General features: G+C 39.5%; 1 protein-coding gene across 1 annotated transcript; it reads right to left on the bottom strand.

Moving 5' to 3' along the window:
• Positions 1–531: 531 nt before the first annotated feature.
• LOC311265014 (voltage-gated potassium channel subunit beta-2-like) lies at positions 532–27,701 on the bottom strand (the record flags this gene model as incomplete). Its single annotated transcript, XM_084366295.1, has 15 exons — positions 532–1,117; positions 2,951–3,039; positions 4,948–5,068; positions 5,631–5,725; positions 6,604–6,724; positions 7,383–7,468; positions 8,665–8,751; positions 8,859–8,902; positions 9,988–10,032; positions 11,086–11,130; positions 13,057–13,136; positions 14,776–14,813; positions 21,140–21,183; positions 23,977–24,317; positions 27,651–27,701. The coding sequence occupies 15 exons, from the start codon at positions 27,699–27,701 to the stop codon at positions 1,028–1,030; spliced, it is 1,377 nt and encodes a 458-aa protein (XP_084222421.1). The 3' UTR covers positions 532–1,027.
• Between the last annotated feature and the right edge of the window lie 119 nt (positions 27,702–27,820).

Raw genomic sequence — 27,820 nt, forward strand, 5'->3', positions numbered from 1 at the left:
TCAGTACACATCTCTGCAACACAGTACATAGATGTCTTTTACATGACGTCAACATTGTTGTTTCTTCACAATCTGTTGAAAATGTTATTTGTTTCAAACTGGAATTCTGGCCATATCTTACAAATTGCCTGTTTAAGAGAAAGGTTGGGATGTCCATCTAAAAATGAACTAATATATCATATTTGTGGTGTGTATGGTCATTTTTCCACACTGGCTGAGACAAAACAGCTAAACAGGCTAACACATAAATAACTAAGAGATAAAAAAGAGTTTTGAATTACCATCTCTCTGTGAATTGTTATTATGATGTTAAGGATATTGGGCTTTTTTCAGGGAAAACTTCAGTCACCACACCAAAGTATTTGACAAAAGGTCACAGTAAAGATTTTAATGAAAGTACAACAGATAAGCAAACATGCATTGATTAAAACAGAGCTAGATTTATGTAACTAAAACAAAATGCCCAAACTGTGAAAAACTAAAACGAATACAAGTCTTTGGAAAAGACCAATTCTAACTAAATTGAAATACTAGTATTCACAGTGTTTGAGCAAGCCTCATGTTATTACACTACAATAGCTGAATGTGTTGTGCTCAGTAGGTTAACAGGTCATGTGCAACATGTGTTCAATTGCACATAAATCCAATTAATTAATTCTGTGATTCTATGTGATATGTTGGGGCAACAATCTGTAGTCAGTGAAGAAGCTGCACCTTTAACTAGTGTCATCAGTGCTTCAGTGGCTCAGCTGATTGAACACAGTGTTTCCTGTGGGATTTTTTCATTGAAGGCGGTATTCAAACTGCATATTGTAGAACCTGATATGATTAAGTGGCAATAAGTGCAAATGTGATCATGAAAGTAGCCTGACAGAACATTGACTTGGCCTGATATGTCATTTGAAAACGGAGTCCAGACGATTCACTGTTCGCTACACTCTTATATTGCACGTGTGTGTTGCTGTCTCTCGTTCATAGGCGTCTTTTTTCCAGCAACAGAGGACGTAGTGACAGTTCATCACTGCTTCTAGGATCGAAAGTCCTTTTTACTGTAGGGCTTGTTTCCCAAGAGGTTCTCCACTTCAGATATGATGGACAGTGATAACTTTGGAAGAACCTGTGGAATGAGAAGAGACAAAAGTTAACTCATTTCTTTAATTACCTGAAATGCAGAGAGAACCAGTTTTTCTACTTAAAATGGCCTTTTATTAGAGACAGGCCTTTATTTCCTGACTTTGTTGTGTTTGTCTGTTTGGTTCTGGTCATTGCTGCTGTTGTGAAAGCTGTCATTTGAACTGGACCAAGGGAGACAATCCATCTGCTCATCATCAGCTTCAGTGTGAATTCCTTGTGTGCTTATGAGCTCGTTTCATTTTGACACACCTGTGAATCAGGCCTGATACAGTACTGTATGTACCTAACACAAGTGCAAAACAAACTGACACATTTTAAATAAAATGTAAGACGGACCCATTTAGAAGCTGTAGAGACGTGCAGTGATCAGTTACTACTAGAAATTTAAAGATCATCTGGAATGTGTGTCTGGTGCGAAGAGCAAACATTGAATGACAATGAAAAAACTCCTTCACATTGCTGGTATAGAGAGCCAATGTTACTTTTCCAGAAGTCAGAAACACAATCAAAATGAATTTAACTTGAATTGAAATTCAGGGAAATAAATGTAACCAAAAAAACACTTAATATCTTACGAATCAAAAAATATTCATCCATAATTTTAAAGAGTGAAATACTGACAGCCTACAAAGAACTCAACTAAAACAAATAATGTACAAAGAAGAACTATACATGTTATCATGTCTCAAGACAAGTCGAGTCACAAGTCTTTAACTTCCGAGTTGGATCTCAAGCCATTTATTTTCTGTCCAGTCAAGTTCTAATTCATCAAAACAGTGACTCGATTCGACTCTAGTCCAAGTCATAATGACTCGAGTCCACATCTCTGCTGATTACCATCCAGCACTGCCTTCAACATGCTACATTTTTGCACAAATGATGATTAAAGATGCTGTGTCCCAGTGTCTTGACAGAGACAGAAACATAATATTGGAGAGTCTGAGGAACAACAAAAAAAAATACTGAAACACCCTTATATGTAGCAACAAGGACTATTCTCAAGCACTAGATTTCCACGGCCATCCCTGCACTGGAGGATACATCTATACCCTTTGGGACAATTTGGGGCTGGGGCCTGGACTAACTTTCAGAACTTTGGTTAGTCACCGCCCTCAGCACACTGTTACTCTTATTTGGTGCAGACCTTGAAGGTTTAAAGTGTGAAGCACCTGATAATGCAATCAAGAATGGGAGTTGAGGCTGTAAGTCCATATGACTTTGGTCTGTCTCTAAAAAAATCAGTTTGAAAACAGACCACAACTAAAAGGCAACAATGGATCAAATATTTATTTTATGATTGAAACTGTCCCGATTGCTTTTTTCTGTTTGTTTTTTATTTGACATCATTTAGTTTTTTTCTTTTTTAGGATGCTTGCCCTGTTAAATTTTAGTGGATGACAAGCTTAATAATGGTGTTGTCCCCACTGTCACAGCTCCAGCTATCCATGGAGAGCAATGATACGATCATTGCTTCTTCCAGGAAAACAAAAAAGAGCGACAGTGATGTCACCAGCACCTTTCTGAAGAGTGAAAAGAGATTTTCAACTCAAAGCGCTCCGAACGGCCGCACAAAAAAGGCACAGCACTCTGAAAAAGGATTGTAGGTGCAACACTTTCTCTGGGCAGCTGCGTGCTGCCACAGACGCTCTCCTCACTGCGAACAACTGAAAAACGACACTGGCATTCGGAAAAAAACGCTACATGGACACAGGCCCTCGAGCATATCAAACACTGACTAATCTAGACCGCCTGGTACCATTTAATGTTGGCTGTGGTTATGGAAGTGTTTCCTCCTGCGGCCTGTATGTTTTCTGACCTGTATTGCTCTGATGTTCTCCATCAGCTGGTCAGTTGTGGAAGCTCCCAGCAGAACAGAGTTCACCCCTTCATTCCTCAGGCACCATGCTGTGGGAATTTGCAACACAGGAAGAAAAGCTGAATGCAGTCGCTCAGCAGCCATTGTTGAATGAACTCACCTGGGCTTTATTTCAGAAAGCAGGTTTAGTGTAAACTCTGAGTTTGTTAAGCCTGAGATGAGGGAAACTTTTCAGGCCCAGAAAGAGCTAACTTAAACTCAGTAACAGTGACAGTTACCGAGGTAACTGACTAACGGCATATTACTTTTCTTTTTGAGCCACTGATTATTTTCTTTATTATTTATTTTCGCAGTTTCAGTCCTCCATACTCATGGACAGATTATTTGCTTTTAAATATGCATTTATTTGAATTTATGAAAATGTAGCTTAGTCTTAGCTGATTTTTGTTATCAGGCAACTGTCTCAAGCATGACGAAATCTGACAAAAGAAATATGAGGGAGCCTGGACAAATAAAACCTAAGCTATCTGCATGGTTATGTACGCAGGTGTGTGTGTGTGTGTGTGTGTGTGTGTGTGTGTGTGTGTGTGTGTGTGTGTGTGTGTGTGTGCGTGTGTGTGTGTGTACATACAGTACATCTAGTGGTTGAATTTGATTTGCTGGAGATCAACTGACTGTTTTACCTTTAACTGAGCAAACCTTTCTATAGAAAGTGCTCTGACTCTGACTTATGTTTGTAGTTAACACCTACATTACATCATTGTTACAGACTTGGGATTTGTATCGACGTCAGTGGTGGATCAAATCCAGCTGCATTGAAGCATTGATTTGGAGCTCACAATTAAGCTGCATGTATTTTGAATGCGAGGGGAATCAGCACAGACAGCACAGGGAGAACATGCAAACTGTGCCGTCCCAATGAATAAAAAATGATACCGTCATAGATATTCAGAGAATTGATTCATTCATACATTCTGATCTGGGTTATATTATGTGGAGAACACAGTTTCTGGTTTGCCCTCTGATGTCCTCCAGCTGCTCTGCCTGAAATCTGAGTCCTGAGTGATTTACGGAGTTTCCAGATGGACACATAACTTAACTTGTTGTTAAAGTATTATCTACCTGCTGCTAACGCCATCATCCTCCTCATTTTTGATTTTGAGGTCACAATTCGATTCAATTCTCGATCTTATTATACATATATATATACATATATATATATATATATATATATATATATATATATATATATATATATATACATATATATATATATATATACATATATACATATATATATATATATATATATATATATATATATACATATATATATATATATATACATATATATATATATATATACATATATACATATATATATATATATATATATATATATATATATATATATATACATATATATATACAAATCCCAGGTCATATATATATACATATATATATATATATATATATATATATATGTCAAAAGTCTACTTCTTTATGATGCCTGCGGAGATGTCCTGTCAGCTTATGTGATTGGCCACTGCAAGTTGACTCCATCTAAACTTTTTCGGCATGTGCAACCGCAGCCAAAATGGACTACCCTGATTAAAATGAATGCAAAACTTGATTTCGTAGGTCGAGATTGTCCGTCAGGTTGTGACACCCGTACTAATTAGCATTTTATTTGAGGTCTGATAAACAGTAAAATCAGCAAATTCGTTGTCCAATATCATTATTGTCCAAGCTGAAGCTGTCATACTTTAGGGGATCCACAAAGCGCAGAGTTATAGCATGGAGGATAAAAAGCTCCTCTAGTTACAGGTTACCATAATAAAAGACATAATTATGGAACATGAGAATTAGTCAAACCATGGATAGAGTTTTCTGTAATGTGTGATGAAGTTTAATAATGTTATTGTGACAGAGACGGTACTGTAAAAAAACATGGACAACTACACTGAAGGATATGACTGAAGACAGTTTGTTTTTACCAATAGCCAGTTGGGGCAGAGTGCAGCATAGTCGCTCTGCAACTGCCTGCAACTCTTTCAGCTTCACCTGCTGACGGTGCCCCTCCTCACTCAGGATCTTGTCCTTCATCCATTGATAACCCTGTTGCAGACAACACATGACAGAGCTCAGGGCTTAAAATTACACAGGGATACTAGTGCTGTATCTAATCCTGAATGCAACAAAGGATGACCTGCCCAGCACTTCTTTCTTTCTTCGATGAAGCTGGTCTTTGTCACACTTTGTTACCTGTGAACAGGTCTTGGATGAGGAATACGACTTTTAATGAGTCCTGCCTTCATCAACATCAAAGTGTAAAACTCAAAATTGGTTCAAACCAATTTGCTCCTTTAAAAAAAAAATTATTTAAAAATTGTGATTCAGATTGTGAGCACCATGTACACCTCAAGCACCTCAAACCCTCAACTAATATTACGCAACTATTTGCATGGCTAAATACAATGGTGGCTAAAGTGAGAATGATGTATTTGTGTCAAACATATCTATTCTGTGTAAAAATGTTTTTGCTTACTTGCTAATATGTTTATTTCTGATTGCTAGTAAGAATTTAGTAAAGGTAAGACAAAGGAAGTGGGTAAAGATGAGGATTAATCAGATGTAAAAGCGATGTCACACAATAGAAGAACATAAGGAGAAGTGGTACCTTGAGCGAGGCTCGTGAATAAGGGGGGATCCCTTTCGTATACTTCCCTGAGATGATCCCACAGGCCAGTGGAGACCATGTCATAGCTCCAATGCCTGGAGGTAATGGACAAAATCACATAATACAGGGTTAGCATCCAGATTTAAAGTAATGCAGTTTAAAAAAAAAAAGAATCACATGGCTTAAAGGTATAACTTGCAAAATATATCCAGAGTAACCAACAACTGCTACTCTTTGCTAGCTATCCTTGGCTGTAGCTAGCTACCTTTAGCTAGTTAACTAATGGCTCAGTTAGCCGTGGAGCCAGCAGCCCTAGAATTTGCCTCAACCAAGGACCTTGGGCCATGCGAGGACGGGGGTCAGACCTAAGACACCGAACTGGGACTGAACACAGCCTCTAGGACCATAGGCATGGCAGGCATAAACGGCCAGATGAGAGAGAGAATCAGGCATCGGCAGCAGCAAACACTTGGTGAATTGAGGATTTATTGTGACCATGCCAGAGGTGATTGTTTCATTTCATTTATGTTGAGTTGGAAGGCAATTAAGGTTGTCTTAGTTTGGTAAAAAAAAAAAAAAAAAGAGAAACTTGAATTGACCAGTTGTGTGGTTGTATTTTCTGTTTAGTAAGGACAAGAAATTTAATGAGTATAGAAAGTATTTCCTTTCTTTACATTTCAGTTGTTTATTTTGTTAATTCATTACAGTAAAAGCTAAGAGAGCCTGTGAAATGGACTTGCTGCTAGCGTATAACACAATTTCCCCGCTGGAACTATGGGGCCTTATCAAATTATGGTTAGCATGCTACCTTCAGTAGATACATAGACGTCTTTGATACAATGTCAACACTGTTGTCTCTGTACATTCTACCGATAAAATTGCAAACTAAAATTCATAATACATAATACAAAATACTAACGAAAAGACAATGTTCTTTTGTATTCAGTTTATCAGGACTACGGCAGCTGCTTACCTATTTTGTGGAAGAGATCAGGGAGTTGCACTTCAACCTTCTCCCTCTGGAACATGTGGTACTCTGCCTGTTCACAGATGGGTGGGATCTGGTTGAACTGTCGTGCCACTGAGTATGCCTCCTACAGCAAGCACAGGGAACAATTACTGAACAGTTGAGCACCATTCAAGTCATTTGTCCACAGTTTTTGACCCATTCAAAGAAACGGACCCAAGGAAAAGCCTTTTTTTAAACAACATGTTTCAAAACTCAAGTGCTTTACAAAGATATAAAAACAAGAGAGAAAATATTTACCAGATAAAAAACGAAGTAGCAGTGATACAATAATAATGATGAGCAAGGTGTGAATTACTAAAACACAATAGAACAAGTAAATTAAAAAACAGATGAATGACCAGTTCAAAAGAACATCATCATTCCTGATCTCTCTCAGCATTCGTCCAGTAACATGGAGCTCTGACTCCGAATGAATTACAAACAGACCTCCGCCGCAGGACCTCAGGCTGCATTCAGGCTCATAAGAGGATAGTAAGTCAGTGATATAATAAGGGGCTAAGCCAAAACGTGCTTTAAAAAGTAAGAGTAAGAGTAGTCCTGCTGCAGCATTTTAAACTAGTTGAAGTTTGGAGCAGTTGTATTGAGTGAGACAGAAGTCATTACATCCTGAATGGAATTTTGACGTGGCAGCAACTGAAGTAGTGTTGAATATCGGTAACAAAGAACCAAATGGATCCATCTATGCATTTACTGACTACTTTGAGACTTGTGTGTGAACTTACCATGATCTCCATGGAGGTCCATCGTGACGTCCCCCAATACATGGCCATCCCCTGGTTGATTACATGGGTCATTGCCCTCACCGTCTCTACCAAAACAGCCCAAATTAGCTGAGTTACAAAGTTTGGCTTGTGGCATGAGAGACTTGGTTGAGGTATCCCACTCCCGTGGCCACTGACTAACCTTTCAATGAATTATAAATTTTTATTTCCCTCTCATGCCTCCACATTGGGAAGTCATGGGGAGGTTCAAGTTTTATGCAGCTGACAAAGGCCCTTTGATCCATCTAAATCCAAATGCATCTTTCACAAAGTTTTCAAACAGACATTCTGACACTTTTGGAGAACACTGATCTGGAATAAAGAGGGTTTCATGAATTCTCTAGTACGAGTCTGTATGCATCACAACTTAGCACAGCTGCCCTGGAAGCCCTGGACTTTTTAATTTTTTCTCTGCGGTCGCACTTTGACCAAACTACTGCAATACACATAACTACCATTTGAATGAATTATGAGTTCCATTCTTACTTTTTTCATTCCCCTTAAATCAGGTTGGCTCCGTTATTTGAGCTCATATCCTTTTTATGAAAGTGCAGAAAGGTGAACATTCTTGATAATCTTACTATGAAAGCAGAAATATTAGTGATGACCTAACTATATGACTAATTTCTTACAAATGTTACGACGATATTAAAGGTGTTATTGACTGGCCCGCCATGTGTCTTGCCCTTGCCCAGGACAGGAGGATGTCATAAGGCATTCAATCTCCCCTTCCACTGCATTCACATCACAGAATCGCTGTTGTTCCAAACATCTGCCCCCTCAAGTGGTTGCCAGTGTTTTGCAATAGCTATTGTTGCTTACACTAGCTAGCAAATGTTAACTTTGCTAATGCTAGCTAGATAACGTTAACATTGCTAACGCTGTTATGGGCGCATACTGTAGAATTTCAGCTATTTTTTAAAAAATCTGCATCATGCTCCACACCTTGACTAATGAAAACAGAGCTGTCAGTCTTTCAGCTGGGATGGCTGTGGCAGAGAGAAACAAGATGAAGCCAGTTTGACTGACTGCGATAATATCTGTATTACATGATATCATATTATATTTCATAGTGTATTTGTAAATTAAATCATGTCTTATTTATAAACTTATACATATGCATTTTAGAATGTAATCTGGACAACAAGCATTCCCTTGTCTTGCTGGAGCAGGTCAAACCTCAGATCATTTCCTCACATAAATAGACTGTCACTGTGGTCTGTTGCAGGATAAGCACACCCACCTTCTATAGGTGTGTTTGGATCTGGTCGATTGGCGAAAACCACGTCTATGTACTCCAGCTGAAGTCTCTCTAGCGATGCCCTTAGACCTGTTTCATAAAGATAGTCATATATTTATTGCACTATAGCATACAAGCATGCTGTGGTGACACATGCAGCTATGAACAACTTGGTTGTGCTCCTTTTCAAACCTTACCTTCGATTATATGTTTTCTAGATAATCCTCTTTCCATTTCTGCTCTGAAAAACAAACATGTTCATTTCAGAACACCGGTGTGTAGAATTCCATTTGATATTGGTCATCACTATATTGAATACATGTAAATACTACAGTGTGTCTAAGTCTCTCTTTGTAAATATGATATTTTCTGTCAGGACTCAGGAAGGTAGATGGTTTAATGTGGGATGTAGTCACCTGTGAGGTTGACAAGCAACTGTTTCATATTGACAAAATAATAAGATTGAATCTGGATGTTCTAAGACCACATGGGAAATCTAGCACCTGACAATGATGGCCCTACAGACAGAAGATGACATGGTAGAGTAGATAAGATGTTGCAATTTTGAGAGCACCTGTTAACTAATTGCTGCTTTTCTAATAAGCTTAAATGCATCAGTGCTGGGAAATAAAAAAAACCTAAAACATTCCTTTTTAAACTACTCTGCTTTTCCCTCCACCACAAAACTTTGCCTGCTAGCAGCGGGTTTGGTTACAACAGTGAGCAAGTTTTTTTTTTTTATTAAAACCAAAGTGAAGAAATGCATGCAGGTCACTCCACGCCAACTCACCCAGAATTCATAACTTTTCCTAGTTCATGTCATGGATTTTTCTTGAGAGATTTCAAGTAGAAACTCCAACTACATTAATGGGACCTTGCAAAATCCTACCACTGTACTCCAAATACTTTTTAAGTTATGAATGAAAATCTTATCTCCTTTAGTTTTTACTTTCTTGGAACCAAATGTTGATTCTGTGTAGTAATAAAAAAGTTCTATCACATCTAGATGTTATTTGGCCCTGCATAAAAAAATGTGCCACAGATCTTTTTCAATCCATTAGCTGGGCTCATCCCATGCCTAGTATGAACAGGAGGACTGTTTGCAACAAGCAAAAGCTCGTATTGCAGATCATTGATAGATAGATAGATAGATAGATAGATAGATAGATAGATAGATAGATAGATAGATAGATAGATAGATAGATAGATAGATGTTACCTTCACTTAATACCTTCTAATACTTAGCTCGTGGCAAGTAGGATGCTATGCATTCATTGCAATAACAGAATGATGAAAAGAAGGAGAGACAATTTAACATATACATACTTTCCACCCCAGAAGATTTTGGTGGTGATGACTAAACTGGAACGTCTGCATTTGAGAATATAAATAAGAATACAAATTAAACTGTGGTAGTTTCCCTCTTTCAAAAATGACACCCAGAATTAATGACAACAACTAAAAACAAAACACTATATTATCAAGCACATCGGCTAATTCAACTCAAAAACTGAAAATGAAAAATGAAATCGTGAAAAATTGATTATTGATTATTTCTGTGGACAGACAAATAACATGCAGTCTTTTTTTATTCTATTTAGAAATTTCATAAGAAAAAATATACATCCACCAACATAGAAATAAAAATCTGAAAGAGTGCAGTGAGAGGCAGGAGTGTTAAGGAGTTTACTGTCTTGACAAAAACAACAACAACAACAACAACAACAAAACACAACCGCTAACAATGCTCTGTGAGTATCTCACTCGGCATCTGTAAACCTCTGGCACAGAAAACAACACTGTCCTGCCAGTCAAAGAAGGTTAACTGTTATACTGTTCCTGTTTAATATTGCTTGTGAGGTGAAATAAAGAGTTCTACTCTCTTTCAAATGAAGATAACAAAATGATAATCTGAAGCTACAGTAATTTGTCTTACTATCTAACTGCGGATTGTAGTTTGAAGTTCACCTTACCTGTCCACAAGAAACTGCATTACATCAGAATTTCTGTATCTTCTGTATTTTAATTACTTCCACAGATGGCCTCTGTATAGATTACTGAGTGATTTCTGTTTGTCTTCCTTATCTTCTTTGCTGTTCTTATATGGAAATGTTTCTTTTCTACAGGAAGTACAATGTGTCAAAGCCTGGTATGTCTCTGAACAGGGGGCAAAACATAAATTATAGCTTTTATTACTGCTATTTTATCAGCTACTGAACTATTTTTCGATTATACTGTTGAATAGAATATATAAAAAGATAAATGGTGGAATACATGTCACCATATCAATGCTCCTGTAGGGTATTTAGCTGGGAACACAATTTTAGGAAACAAGGAAAAACCAAATAAGAACCTTCTAATAATATGATATTACTTTTGAACAAGTCTGCACAAACAAGAAGACACACAATATGAAAAATCTACCTCCATCCTCTCTTCTTTATGATATTTCCCATGACAGTTTCAGCCCTGAGAGGGAATGAGAGAGAGAGAGAGAGAGTCTTTTTGTTATTTCTTTCTTTCTCTTTTTAATAAAAATGTAATACATTTCACAAGTCATACAAAGTTACACATACCCAAATAGTAAGGTAAAACAAGCGCCGGACAGTAGTGAGAGTTGTGTCAACGTTATAGTTCAAAATGTTTGACCGTTACGTAGACTTCAGAGTAGATCCAAGAAGTTCTTGGTGGTGAATTTGAATGATTTAAACAGATGGACAGAACTGCAGTTTTTGGCAATTAGTAAATGCATTAATTTACAATATTCATATCGCATTCAACATGTGTATGTAGTAAAATATATATTATATTATTATATATCATATTATATTTTAAAGTCAAAATTCGCTAACATTTCAGGATTAGTGAGTGTGAACAGCTAGCATTACTTGCCTTGTCGACATATTTCAGGGTAGCGTTACCTACACTGTAGGTTAAAAAGCATTGTCTGTTATCAACATCCGGGGTCTGTAGGTTGCCCTACTACCTCTGACCTGGAAGATGTCGTCTCTGAGCTGCGCGCGCACCCGCGACAGCTGGCTTGTTTACCTGTAGCTGCTACTGCTAGTTTGACCCCGGATGTTGATAACAGACGAGCCCGGACTCAGAGGGGAATAGCACTAGCGTATCGTAACAAAATATTGGTGAAATGAACTAGTTTCGTGGCAGATAATGCGTTATATAGAGGCTGTGTTTCAGTGCCCCGTCATTCGCATTATATGGATATACGGCGCTACACTGGATCTAATTTCGTCCGAACGACTCCAAATGACACCAAAGTTATCTGGGTGAGTAACTGATCATATTTTATGCTAGAAATAAGGTCCAGGTTGTAAAAAACGGTAGTTATCCTTTAAGATAAAATGAGGGAGGACAAGAAACAGGAAACCAACCATGGCGATAAATTAAGCAGTATAGGGGCCTGGACACAAGTATTTTAAGTCACTGAATCCCAACATGGCCTTCTTTGTCTACAATATCATTTGGTATATACACCCTCACATGTGCACATCCACCTTTGTAATGGTGTCAGTAATGTTATTGAAAAAAGTAAATAGCAAGTAAAGTATAAAAAAAATAGTCTTAAATGTAGGCTACTATAAAACTATGAATAAACTATTAAAAATGATTCAGTTGAATTAATATTTTCTCTTTGGTATTCATGTCATATACAGATGCAATGATGATGTTTGCTGGGTAATGTGGGTATGTTGTTGCATTGTTCACAGGCACATTGCTGTGAGCAAAAATTGACCCCAAACACACTTGCACCTTGTGCTTTAGACCATGCACCATAGATTGTTTAAATATTGCCCTGTGTATTTGATCTTTACTGGACTGATATGTCATTACTGAAGCTTTGTTGTTTATCATATGTTTTATTACTGCATTGCTGCTTATTGTATGTTTTAGTCTAGTTCCATTATATTCGAGAGAAGGCAGGCATTTCTACAGCCTATATCTCCAAAACTCAGCAACTCACACCAAAACAATGTAAATGGATTAACAGCACTACAGGTACAGGTGTATGACTTTGGGGTGAACTGCTCCTTTAATGGTGCGATAAGCAATTCTGGAGAAGGACAGTTGATTCTTTCTGGGACGTCACATACCAACGCCTATGTTCTGTTCTGTTCTGTTCTTGCCTTTGTTGATTAACTGTATATTTTTATGATGTAAGGTGACCTTGGGTGTCATGAAATGAGCCTTTTACATAAGATCTATTATTATTAGTGTTGTTATGTGTCTGCGTATGTGACATTACAGGTACACCAGACTAAAAACAGCTGCCCAATTGAAACTGTCTATTAGACTAGACTATATACCCATTAATGTGGATTTCTCCAGATTTAACAGACTTGGATTGACAACTTTAAACTTTAAAATAATACTTACTTCCCAGAACTATACACTTCTGCTGTGTCGAACAGATTGATTCCATTCTCATAGGCCAAAGTCATCAGCTCCTCTGCCACCTTCAACAGCAACATTTGAGATGATAAAGATGAGCAAAGTGTGCAAACTGTGGTATTTCCTCTCTCACTGATCTCTGAGGGCCCTTTCTGCTGACAAGGTTCCTCAAAAGGCAAACAGTTATATCAATAATTCTTAATCATATAGCATATTTAAAAGAGATTTTTATAAGTTATGGAAGCAGCGGTACTGTTGGTTGCTTAGAAGGTCCACCACTTCAGACCTAAACATCTATTGGATGTATTTCGATATCTGCACCACTTTTTTAAAGATATTCAAGGTCCCCAGGGGATGGATTTTGGTGATCCCTGAGTTTTCCTCAGAAGACCATGAGGTTTGAATGAGATATAAGCAAATCTGTGACAGATACAGCATTTATGGTCTTTACTTTGTACTTTGTAGACTTCTTCCAGATCCCTGAATTGCCAACAAAATCTCTTATTTGTTTGACGATTGCTGTGCTGATGGATAGTGATAGGGACACATTAATTGCAGGCATGAATTAAGATCTTGGTAACTGCCTCTGTTGCATAACGATATTTATGCAAGATTATCAGTAATTTTTCAATGTGATGTTTTTGCTGATGTACCTGTATGACTGTATGTATTCAGGCAAGGCATTTGTGTCTATGCTAATAACATTAGAGGATTATAATTAAGAGTGCCCTGATCAGAATTTCTCAGGCTGATTACTGATTCCTCGAAGCAGTGTCGGCAGATACTGATCACTGAGCAAATCTACAGTTGTTAATTATTAGTGGCATAATAAAACCACCATTTAAAGGTGAGGAAATACATTTCTATCAATCAAATCAAAGAAATAGATTTATTTATAGGTGTGTGTGCCTGTGACCGTGGTCAGTTTTGTCTCTGACCAAAGTTAGGCCCTCACAAACATCATTACTTGTGGCATTAGCGTTTTAAAACATTAGCTAGCATTTACTGTAGAAGTTAAGAATATAAACATCAATGAGCTCTTGACACTCAGTGTAGTCATCAAATCGTTGTTTTAAAGATGTCAACATACATGTTAGTGATGAAGGAGCAGCAGTAAATTTCACATTGTCTCTATCTCTAATTCCATAATGTCTTGCTCAGGATCTGAAAGACAATGTTTAGGACATGACTCAGAGCTGTATAGCCAAGTAAGTAGGTTTTCTAAGATTACTTGTGACTTGCACAACAACACATTTTCCACACCTTTGTTGTCAGGTATTAGGGCATAAACCCAAGTATTGGACTAATTCCTATATTGATCAGATGATGATGCTAGATGAAAAGTGATAGGATCATCTATCACAAGTTATTGCAAGTTATCCTGTTGGGACTATGAATGTCTGTACCAAATTGCATTTCTAATCGTCCAATAGTTGAAATAGAAATAGATATATTTTGGCCTCAACCAAGTGGTGGACACTTCTAGCGTTATAAAAAAATCATATGTGAAAATATACCAGGGGGATTATTGAGCTAAAACAACATTTCTCTAGTCTACTACATCTTACACAAGACAATGAAAACATTTCCCTTGTCTGAACAGATCCATGAATCCACACGAAACTATTCTGTCATTGTTACATCCTGTTGAACTTGTTGCTAGATTACATGAGAGTGTAAAGGTGTTGAGGTGTTCTCTCCTACCTCATCCGTTATCTGGCCTCCAAAGGTAACCCACGTGCCTGCAAAAGAATAAAATGATTACACAGTGTGTGTGTGTGTGTGTGTGTGTGTGTGTGTGTGTGTGTGTGTGTGTGTGTTGCAGCAGAAGAGAATCTGGGGCCATATTCATAAAGCTGCCTAGTGCTAAAAGTTGCTCCTAGTGACGAAATACAAAGAAAATTCTTTATTTTCTTAAAATTAAAACTCCATCCTTGTAAAAAGAAGAGTTAATCAAAAAGCATCATCACCCTTAGCACTTAAGAGCTCCTAAGGGGAAAATCTGTTATGGGTAGGGAGGAGGACTTCTAAGAGCCTTAAGAGTTTCTAAAGCAGAGGAGAAAATGGAGGAAAAACAAAGAGGAAGGAGAAATATTTTCCAAACACGAGATGACGGTGAGTTAATGAAACGCTACAGTTTTGATCATGCGGTGATAATGTTTGTGGTCGATCTCATAAAAGATGTGCTCATCTCCGACCCAACACAACAATGTAAACAGCAGAAATGAAAGTGAGCACAACACCGAGATATTTGGCAACTGTAAAAATGTAAAAAATAAAAATAAAAAAATAAAAAGATGAAGAAGAAAGAAAAAGTAAATATGCAACAACACTTTCTTACGCAATCTTCCATTAATGAAATTATCTCACAAATAACAGAGCTTTCCGTGTTCCCCTCTTCCTCCACTCCTCAGTGGTGCGCTCTATTTATAATAGTTTTACACTTGTACTCCTACAAAAAATTACCAGCTACATGTAAGCCATAAAAAAAACTACCATCATGTAAACAGGTTAGTGGGCATATAGGTCTGTGTTTTCAAACATTTTGTAAGCTTCTTTCAAAGTATGGCTTACAAATTACCCAACAGAGATGTTCCTTACATCAAATGATATTCATTATTACACCAGGTCTTAATAGAGACTAAATTCTAGGATTAGGCCTATAGAGCTCCGGTAGCTGATGTCACGCAATCCCGGCATGCAACAGTCGAAATCCAAACACGGAATGCGAGCAGTTGAAATCACCAGGCATGCTGCAAGCAGCTCACGTGTCTCTTTGCCAGCTGTGTTTAGAAAAAGTGAACATGGTGGATAACTGTTGTGCCATGATATAGACTTTGAAACATCTATATCTACTAAACCTGTCATCACATGTACATTTACATAATGTTTCAGGGAAAAAGAGCGATAACCCTCTGTCAACCGACTACGTCCCAGCCATCTTCATTCATGTGCCAACCCCAAGGAAGGGAAGAAGAAGGATGCAATTAGATGTATTCAGCAGAAGACAGAAGAGCAAACTCCGAAGAAGAGAGCATGCTGAGAAATCTGCAGCAGTAACCCCTCCAACAGTCTTCAAGACAGCAGTAAGCAGCATACAGCACACCATCTCACAGGAGAAGCTCCTGCGGAGGAATCAACGCACAAAGAACTTGAAGATGATATCCAGCCTATTCCTGATGATACCGCTGATCCAGCAACTCCACCATGTTCCAGTGAGGACTCTAAGAAGCATATCAAATCTCTTGAGTTGGGATGCCAAGCTCTGAGGATGGAAAATATGTTGTTCACAGAAAAAATGAATAGAACGGGGCTAAATGAGATGAGTCTGCAATACAATGATAAAAAGTTTAATATTCTCACGGTTTACCAACATATTCAGTACTGATGGCAGTGTTTCATTTTGTAGCTCCCTGTCTAAAACTTACAGTAAGTCTGGCCTGACATTATTTCAGCAGTGTATGCTAGCTTTAATTAAGCTGAGAATGGATTTGTCTTATGACTTTTTGTCTTAATATTTTGGCATTGATTCAACCACTATTTCAAAGCTTTGCAAACACTGTATTAGTGTCATGTATTATTGCTGGTGCCAAGTCTAGTATTATGGCCTGAGGGAACCACAACGAAAATCTCAATACCTTAGAAAAGACAGTTTGAGTCATTGACTGTTTTGAAATATTTATTGAGAAACCAAGCAATTTGTTAGCCAGTGCTCAATGTTATTCAACATACAGGTCACACCTTACAATGAAATATTTAATTGCCATTTGCCTACAAGGTTCCATTTGTTTCATTTCCAATGGATGAGGAGGCCGCACAAGTGATAAGTTTATCGCAGAGCAAAGTCATTTTTTGTCTCATTTGCTCCAAGGGGATCTAGTTTTGGCAGACAGAGGCTTCAATGTTAAAGACATTTGTACATTCTTACCAAGCTGAATTAAAGATTCCAGCATTCACTCCTGGCAAGATACAATTAGATCCTGTTGACTTGGAGAACACCAGATGCTTAGATTCTCTGAGGATACACATTGAAAGAGTCATTGGAATTCTCCGCCAAAAATACACTGTCTTGCAAAGCACTGTCCCCACAGGTTTCACTTACGGTGACAGAGAAAATGATGTGACATACCTTGACAGAATTGTAAAAGTATGTTGTGCGCTTACAAATGTCTCTGAATCTGTTTTACCCTTTCAGTGACCCTGTAACGGATGTAGGGTAATCAATCTGACAACAGATATGATAATGTAACTAAACAGATGTGTTCATGTAACTCTTAACAGATGTGATATCATCACTCATTCCAAATGTAGTCAGGTATCTCGTAACAGATATGATGTACTGTAACTCAGAAAAGATGTGGCCACCATCCAATGCTTAAGACAGTACCTTGTGGATTGCATAATAATAGATGTATGGACACTAAACATCTGCATGTTTTGCCTCGGAACTGAATTCAGTCAGTTAACTATAAATAAACCTGTTTTTCTCACAGCTCTCATTGCTTGTGACAAATTACTTTTGAAGAGAGACTGGTGTGCTTTATTGGCGACAGTGGAACCACCACGCTGCATTTCATAGTATTTTCTTGCCAACTCCTCGTGCTTACAACCCCATCTGAAAAACAATAAAATCAGTTTAGATACCTTATGATAGAATGATAGCAAACACGCCCAACTTCTAAAACTTGTATGCGTGAATACCTTGTAGCCTCAGTGGTGAAGCTATGAGACTTTGGGTAGCATTTTTATCTTATCAGGGACACTGAGGGCTTTTCGATGTGTGTTTGTGGCTGCTCTGAATGTGGATGCTGTTATCCTACCACCTCTTTGGTAAAGTATTGGTATATCAGAGACATAGTCTAGTTAACATAGAAGTTAAGCACAGCGATTAGCTAGTTACATTATGTCCTGTTGATTATGCTAACATAACTGTGATGAAGAGACACTTACCCTTCCAGTGACAACAACGCTGTTTTTAGCCAATAGACTCCAAAGCTGAATATTCATCACAAACTCAATTGCGTCCATTTGTACCCTTCCAGACTCTTGTAGGCTTTCAGAGACTCTCCGTGTATGACGAGGGAAAGGTCATCAGATAATTGTAGATTTCTGGATACTGCAGGTCTGGAACATTGTCCGCTCCAGCTGTCTCAATATTTGTAAAAAGCACACCTGGGGCATTGTAAGGGTCAGTTATGTTTAATCTATTAAGTTTTGCATTATATAGTTCAATTTCTGTGGATGTAGAGTGTTAAGTGAACTCTGACAGCTTGAAATCGGCACTGGTGCCATTAATTTTTGCTCAGGCTTTTACTGCCAAAATGGTGGCGTAAACAAAATGAGTCACGTGACATCCAGAGCTCTATTGATTTTACTGTCCATTCTCTATCCATTATCACTGAGTGTGCATTTTTATTTATTTTTCTGTTCAACCAATCAGCTTTTAAAAGAATGTGTCACACCTAGCAATGGGGTCAACCATGCTTTGCTCCCTGTGGGATGAGATGGGTTGCTGCCCCAAGTAAAGGACTTTAAGTATCCCGAGATGATGTTCACATGTGGAGCATAAGGCAGATTGGGGTGGCATCAGCAGTAATACCGCACTGTAACATACCATTGTAGTGAAAAGGGAGTTGAGACAGAAGGCAAAGCTTTTGATTTACCAGTCGATCTCTGTTTCAACCATGGCCTATGATCATGGATCATTGATACAGTGACCAAAATGAGATGTGACCCTTACAAACAGGGTGTAGAGCTCGGACATCCGGAGAGAGCTGGGACTAGAGTTGTAGTGCCACTTTGCGTTGAAAGGAACCGGCTGAGGTGGTGTCAGATCACATCCAACCTGGAGGAGATGCTTGGGTAGACCCAAAACTCGCTAGAGGGATTGCATATCTCATCTGGCCTGAGAATGCCTCAGGATCACCCAAAAGGAGCTGGAGAACTTTGCTGGGTAGAGGAATGTCTAGAATGCCCAATTACCCTTCTGCCACTGTGACCTCACCTGGATGAATGGACATTGGACTGGGGGTTGTAGAGCAGGGGAACCAGAGGTCTTGGGTGGATGTCTCTGGGAGTCGAGAGAAGGGGAGTTAGAGACCTCGGATGGATGGCCAGGGACAGACAGACAGATGCAGACTTCAGATGGGCAACCTGGGGACTGGACAGAAGCAGAGCCACAGAGCTCAGACAGGAGGCCTGGGGGCAAGACAGATGGATAAAGCAGGTCAAGAGGGTTGAAGAGCATAGCAGGTCTGGAGGGCAAAGGCCTGGATGCTAGCAAGAGGGAGCTGCTCTGGAGGCCCGGTAGGAGAAGAAAGAGACTTGCAGAGCCGCTCTGGAGGACGACCTGGAGGCTGGCAGCTTAGGAGAAGCAGCAGCTCTGGAGGATGGGCAGGAGGATGACCTAACGTAAAACAGATCAGGAGGACAACCAGGAGACAAGATAGTTGGGCGGTTCTGCCCTCTGATCAGGAGATCGAACAGATGCCAAAACTTGGCAAGTTTCCGGTTGACCAATCCCTGAAGACAAATCTTACATCGTATCAGCTCTAACATTTTCCTTCATCTGTTGGTTTGGCAGTCTGAACGTCAAATCCAAGAATGCACTGGCTAAAATAGTTAATAAGCAGTAAAATCATAGATGTCCAGCAGAGTAGCCAGTTCTGTACAACAGTCGGGTGGCGATGAGGACAAATTCCATCCTGTCTGACCACACTCACCCTCTCCATCAGGAGTTTCAATCCCTACCCTCAGGTACCCGCTTTAGATTCTCCTTAGTAAAGACAAACAGATACCAACACTCATTCATCCCTACAGCCATTACACTCCTCAATGCAGGGAGAAGGAGGTAGCTGCCATGATTTATATAGATTTTTACTAAGTGTTGCTGCTGGAGCAGTTTGTTGTACTTTGATTGTGAAGCTATCCTGGACATACAGTTGTGCTGATTGTGATTATGCTGTTTTCGCTGGATGATTTTGCTGATTATGTTGATGTATTTTAGATCAGGAGTGTTTTGCTGGTCATACCTTATTCAGGGGTGGCAGGATTGTCATTATTGTAGTGTGTTTATTGTTTTGATGATGGTTGTTGATGTAGTGCTGCTGAGTATTTCATGTTTGTTTCTTTTTAGGTCAAGCTCTATGCTGCAACATCAACTTCCCTTCAGCGATAAACAAAGCTGAACTTGAACCTGAGAACCACCAGGTAGGTCAGGTGGGAAGACGAACATGCTGGTGGAGCCACACTAGAGGAAGACCTAGAAATAGAGCAAACTCAGGTGGGACAGGTGATGAAGACAGGACCTCTCCAAGGCTTGGGGCAGAGGCTGGCCACAAAGAAAGAACCCTATGGAGGTTAGCAACATGGCTGGAGATCAGGAACAGTCTGACAGCTGGAGTGCAGCACCAGACTAGCAGCAAGAGATCTGAGAAGGAGACTGGCGAGAGTGCAGCACAACATGAGACTGGCAACAGGGCTGGCAGAAGACTAGAAGGTGGCAGCTAAGAGGCTGGCAGAAGAGCCGGTTGAGCCTGAAAAACAGGCTGCTCATCAGACAAATGAGAAATCAGACATCCTTGGGCAGTCCATCCATTTACACATGAACAGGATTTTCAGTGTTTAGAAAATTGTAAATTCAACTAATGAAAAAAAGTTCTTTCATTATTAAGCAAATACAGAATGTAGGTTGACAAGCCCACAAGTTCATTATCCTCTATATCCCTGGTGTCTGTTGAAATGATTAAATAATTAATGAAGGTGTCCATGCTGCCAGCTGTGTGTAAAAGTGGTCTTGATTTTAGAGAGGTCTGAGGTACATGATCCTCTGCCAGGAGTTAACACAGCTGAACATAATCGATTGTCACAAAGCACCTCTAATCTCTTTTGTACCCTTATGTAGTCTGTACAGAACAGCACTACATTTGGTTAAGCCATATTGATCAGTGTTGACCTGCAGACTGACGAGCATTTGAATTTGTTCTGGGCTTATTCAGTCTCTTTACAATAGTGTAGATATGTTATTATAGTCGTGGCAAATGGCCTCGCATGTATATGCAACACTCACCTAATCCAAGACAGGACACCCTCAGGCCAGATTTGCCCAGATTTCTGTTGACCAAAAAAAAAATAGTCCAGTTAGAGCAGCAACATCATCAATATGCTCTATTTTGTATAATAATAAAGTGCAGTGTATTTTATAGAAGCCGACTCTACTTTTGAAGTAATTCACACGCTTTTTGTTGTTGCTCAAGATGCTCAAAATGATTTAAAGCAGGAGAAAAAACAAATACAGCACAAATATGAAGCAACACTGAGAGGTGACCTTTTTATTGCTGCAAAGATTGTTGACTGTACGGTCTTTCTCAAGTACTTAAAGTCATTTCCCAGCATACAGCTTGAATGTGAAGTCAATGTATGGCCCATCAAACCAGGGCAATATAATAATTATAATCATAATTGAGTTGAGGTATAAAATGCATATATGCACTGGCTCTGGAGGTCAGTACGACAAATACACGTTTTGTCAGAATCTGTGACATGCTCAAAATCATCACACCACCCCGATGACCACTGCACGGTTATAAAATGATGATGAAATTTACATGCAAAACAGCAGGACAGAGTTGGATGAACACCTTTGCCATATATTCAGCTAAAACAGATTAGTGCACTGGTGGTCTTCAACACAATACTGTTGCACACATGAAAGAACAAGAAGCAACTTTTGTTTTCAGAAAATTAAGTCATTGTTAGTTATTCTTTTCTACTAGTTAGCTTTGAAAGTCAACAATATGACCACCCTTCACTAACTCCATCATCACTAACCAGGGATTTTTGTGATCGATTGTTTTATTCAATTTAGCTGTTAATAGGGTAAACATAGAGGATTATTTATTGGTTGGTTGGTTGTAGATTTACACTCAACAAAAATATAAAAGTAACACTTTTATTTTTGTTCCTATTTTCACAAGTTGATGAAAAAGATTTAAGACATTTTAATGCACACAATTCTTCTTGATTCTTCTTGAAAATGATTCTGTAAAATCAATGTTAGGCTGCGACACTTGCTTTTAACAATGCGTTCAGGTATGCATGAGGGCCATGGATGTATCAAGACACCTGGATACAGTGTTGAAGATGGAGCCCCATTCATTACTGTGAAAACTACTCAGTGGTGCGTGAAGCCAATTAAGATGGACGTCCTGGGTATGAAAATACCTGGACCTTCTGGTTGTTGGGCCCATAGAGCATGCACACTAGACTTCTGATGACTGAGCTGGCCAAGTTCTGGTTTAGCACCTGACTAACTGAAATGGAAATTAATAATAACATATAATAATTATAATCGTGCGACTATTCAAGACTTTCCCAATTTTATTGGACCTAATGGATCAAATTACGATAGCGAAATAATGTGATCAGTGAATATGAATGTGAATAGTGTGAATAATATGATAGAGCTTGTGATGCTCAAAAAAATGTATCCACCGCTTTCCATACACTTCTTTCACAATGTAAGCTTATGGCAAAAAGTCTTTTTAGGCCGCAGTGCATCAGGTGATGTTGTTATTACATGGTTTGGCCACTATAAAAACTGGCTTCAAAGCCTGGTGCTCTTCCTGGACTGAAGGCCTGGGCTTGATGAGGGCTGGCTCACATATCCTGCGTCCATTTGGAGCATCAGTCGTGCTCATCACAGGATGCAATATGCACATGAACTGTAGGAGCAGTGAAGGGCCTGTATGGGAATGTGACATAGTCAGGAGTTTGTACATCAGCAGCAGCAGGGACAACAATGGGACAACAAGCTTGCCATTTAGTGGTATCCTCCAGTAAAACACGTAGTATATAGAAGTAGTATGTGAACAGTGACGTACATGCCGCAGCCGGTTGGCTATGCAGAAGTGGTTCAAAAGGAAATATCTCCGGCCTTAGAGAGCATGTCTCCTTTGTCAAGATAATCTATACACCTGACAGGTGTGGCTTGTCAAGATGCTGATCAAACAGCATGATTAGTTCACAGGTGTATTTTGTGCTGGTCACAATGAAATGCCACTCTACAATGTGCAGTTTTAATCCCACAACACAATGCTACAGATGTCACAAGTTTTAAAGAAGCTTGCAGTTGGCATGCAGACTGAAGTTTACTGACTCAAGCATACTGACTTGAATTCAATGTCTGTTTCAATACCATAAACTGTCTTCCGAGAATTTGGCTGTACATCCAACTGGCTTCACAACTGCAGACAATGTATAAACACACCAGCTCAGAAATCCAGAAGATTCACCTGTGTGATTGCATGTGAGGATATGAACACAAATCCTGGAAGCCGAAAACAGAAACCAGTTCTTGCCTGGCCTGCATACATGTCAGCAATTGAGCATGTTTGGAATGCTCTGGATCAATGTGTACGACAGTGTGGACCAACACAATCAACAACCTGATCAGCTCTGTGAGAAGGAGATGTATCGCGCTGCATGAATCAAATGTGGTCCCACCAGATACTGCAGCAGCTTGTGTGGTCCATGCGTAACCCTCCTCATGTTAAGTCCATAGGTCAGTGCCAAAGGAATGTCCTTCTACAAGATAAAACTGGTGGTCTATTCACTTTGACCAGTGCAAAGCATGTTGTGATCAGCTCACTTACATGGTCAAAGAAAGAAACTGACAAAGAAAGTGGGGAAGTGAAGGACATAGATACACAAGGGGTGAATCACTAATAGAACACAGGTAAGGAGTGACAAGGGCATGAAGACAGACAAGGGAAATAATGAAAAGCAAAACATGACACACAAGGACAGAACTTCAAAATAAAACAGGAAATAAACCAAAAACTCAAACCATGACAACATTCATATCTTAGCTCAGGGCTATATATGTGCTATATGGCCTCCTCTCACCTGTAAATCATGCCTGTAGCATAAGAAATGCTGTCCCTGAGTGAGACATGGTTCATCCGAAGGAAGTCCTCCAGGTTTTTGAGCTGAGCAGCTGCACGGACCTCTCTCAGACGCTGAAACTCTGCTAACTGGCTGCTGCGCTGCTGTCTTTCTTCCTGCTCCAGTGCTTGCTCTGACAAGAAACAGCTCAGGCCACTGTGCACGCTCTCACTCATGGACGACAGGGACATTATCTTGGCGCCAGACCCGACGTTGCCACTGCTGATGCTACTGCTTCGACATATCCCAGTATTCTCGCGACTCCCAGGTGGCACCACTCCGCTGCCCCCAGGCTTGGGCATCTAGAAGTTGATGATAAAACATGATCTAGTGTCACAGTCAAACAGGAAAGTGATTGAGTCACACCACGTCTTCCTCAGATGTTCTGAGTGGGTCGCTCAGTCATCAGGACACTCTTCTCAACCATTCCCAATGCCATATGCATCATGGCTCGAAACATATCACAGCTGTGTTTCATCGGTCTCTGCTCTGTACTTCAATAATGTAGACAGCAGAGACAAACACTGAATCATTTATGGGTGAGTGAACTGCTGATGTGCTTTGCTGTTTGTCTGTGTGGATGAAAAGATGGACATGCACACATGCACATGACAATGCTGTTTAAAACAGTGCAAGATCTGTACTCACATACTAGGTGCCCAGGAAGACATCTGTGGAATTGTGGCATGCATGAGGATAATTCACTTTGTGGAGACACAGCACAGTCAGCTGAAGGAAGAATTCAAAGACAAGAGCTTTTCAAAACTGACAGTCTCACAATTAACTGAAGATTATCTGCAGAACTGTTATAGAGTATCACATAAGAAAGCAACAAGACGACACAGTGAACATCTGCTTGTGTGTAATGTAACACTGACGGTGTTAAATTGGAGACACAAGAGGAAAACAGCTCACACACTAAATTACCTAAACAATCAGTTTTTAAAGAAGTCTATAAAAAGGATTATATTTAAAAACAAAAACATTCCATATTGCTATTTGTTGTTGTGTCAAGAAACATCGTCAACATTGTGTCAGTCAACTCTCCTTACTCCGTCATATTATAAGTGAAATCTGACTCCTGCTACACTGCTGTTGTTTGTAATTGTGGTGTTCAATAAAAAAACAAAACAAAGTGCTACTCAACCAGATTGGGGCAAATCTTTATGTAGGTATACACCTTCAAGTTCAGAGCTCTTGTTCACACAAGCTGCAAGCTGTGTCACTCTCTCACTGTCCACTCTCTATCTCCTCCTCCTCCTCCTCCTCTTTTTTCATTCAGGCTCCCTTCTGATGGACCACTGGCCCTTTGGATCATCTACCTCTCCTGGCTCCTGCTGCCTCAAATACTGATGGATCTGGATGGTCATACCTTGGGCTCCGGATCATTCTCCTCTGTTTTACTATCTCCTTATATCTGTATTTCTGTCAAATTTGAAGCCTCTTCACTCTGATCTTTTCTTTTTTACTGCTAATTATCTTGTGTAGCCTGCCCTCTTCCAGGTCACCACAGTGGAGAGGAGGTCGTGTGACCCGGGCACCACTTAGCGATGCCTCGGCCTGCTCAGTCGTCTCCTGGATCCACAAACTTTACAGATATTATAATTTGTATCAGATATTCTGTCAACGTAATTTGTAAACTGTGATTTTGTTGTTCTCTTCTGTACATGCGACATCTATTGCATGTCTGTCTGTCCTGGGAGAGGGATCCTCCTCTGTGGCTCTTCCTGAGGTTTTTGAGGTCTTCTTCTTTTTTTTCTTTTTGTTAAAAGGGTTTTTTTCCTCAACATGGCAAGTTTTTCCTCACTTGAATCGAGGGTCTAACAACAGAGGGTGTCATTCACTGTATAGATTGTAAAGCCCACTGAGGCAATGTGATTGTGATTTTGGGCTATATAAATACAATTGATTTGATTTCTTTTGAGTAAACATGTAAATATAGAGTTCAAAACTCTCAGACCACATTGACAATCTCCAATATTGAAACAAAAACCTGGAAAAAATCTGACAGTTTGAGGATTCAGAAAGTAAGTGGAAGTGTCTGAGGTCAAATTGTTACTCTTAGCAAAGAGAGGTTTCCTCAGCATCAAATCATGGTTAGACTAAAGGTCACTAATGGGGCAGTGGATGTAACTCCAAAATGCTTCACAGAAACTGGATCAGTTGTTTCCAAAGCACGATCAGGCAGATTCAAAGTGACCACACCATCAGGAGATCAATACATCAAGCTTAGTTCACTGAGAGATAGAAAAGCAACTTCATCATTCAGATACAGAATGTGCTAAATGAAGACAAGACTCCATGGAGTCCTGACTGTCACGGACTTTCCTTCACAGTCACCTGACTTCAACCCCACTGAACATTTAGGCTGCAGGCACACATATGTAAATGCCGGCACATTAAACTTGCCTGCCGATGCTGAATTTAGGCAGTGCAGGATGTGAGACACATGGAACGTGTGATGTTTTGTCGTCTGTTTGGGCGGGCCAGCACACAAACATCTTTGCTATTGGTTGTGACTGCAATTTTGCCAGTCAAAGTTCCCCAAAGTTGAACTCAAGGCAAAGCCAAGCTGCGGATTTGCTTCAGTACCAGACCCCTTCACTCACATAGAATGGAAGTGAATGAAAGGCAATTTTACATATGCAGCCTTATCGGGGCTCTTGAAGACTGAGAAAGCTGAGCACTGTGTGACATCACAAGAAGCTTTTTGGAATACTGTCAAATCATGCTGGGATAACATGAGTCATCAGGTTTTGAACAAACTTGTGGAGTCCATGCCAGCTCGAGTGCATGCTGTTATTGAAGAAAAAGGGGGATATAATACTACTATAATACTATGATATTCTGAAATTAATGGACAAATTAAAATGTTTAAATTGATAGCATCATTTGTAACAGAAAAGGTGCTATTTCAGTCGAAACAAATGCAAAATAGAAGTATCTAGTTGCACTGGGTGAGACATACAACCAGACGTCATCTGCTTGAGATATAACAGCACAAATGTCGAGATGGGAACGAAACAATGTCTGAAATGACTTGGACGTCAATAGTTCACATTGAAAAGACACTCTTTAAAATGATTTCCCAAAAGCTTTCAGTCTGGCCCATCAATGGACTTTTTTGAACATTCAACAAGGACATTAAATTGATGTCATTGCTCAGTGGATGGTATCTTCTGTAAGAAAGACTGCAATAAGTGCTCACAAGCTCCTAAACACATATTATAAATACATCTGTATAATAACTTTACATTTCCATTAAACCCATCCTTTATGATGTCCTCACACATGCAAATAAATCAACTGTACAATCTCTGCTGTCTCCATTTTCCTAACCCGCTAGAGCGCATATACCAGAAAATCCCCAACCTCTCAATAATTTAAGATCCTCTTTCCACATCCTGATGACGAAGATGGAACATATCATCATCTGGATACTTTCACTGAGGCAAAACAGAAGGACAGCTATGTCTTAAGAAGGAGGAGAACAAGAGAAAAAGACATTGGAGAACTATCTTGGGCTACCACGATCTTTCCCTTAGAAGATCCTTATAGTTCTCCAGACATCGGCAGCATATCCATGCAACATCAATCCTTCAATCCCCTTATCAGTCAAACTATCAGCTACTCACCCGAGCCGTTGGAGTTCTGCCGATGTAGGGGTTCTGGACTACACTGCTCATGATAGATCTTGGTGACGGCCAGCTAAAGAAAAATGTGTTTTACTCAGCCTAAAGCCACGCAGAGCAGCTGCTGGATTGCTTTAAAAGTAGTTGTTGGAGGAGTTAATATGGCTTTCCAC

Source organism: Pagrus pagrus, assembly GCF_965226575.1.
Source record: "Pagrus pagrus genome assembly, chromosome: 11".
Classification (NCBI taxonomy): domain Eukaryota; kingdom Metazoa; phylum Chordata; class Actinopteri; order Spariformes; family Sparidae; genus Pagrus; species Pagrus pagrus.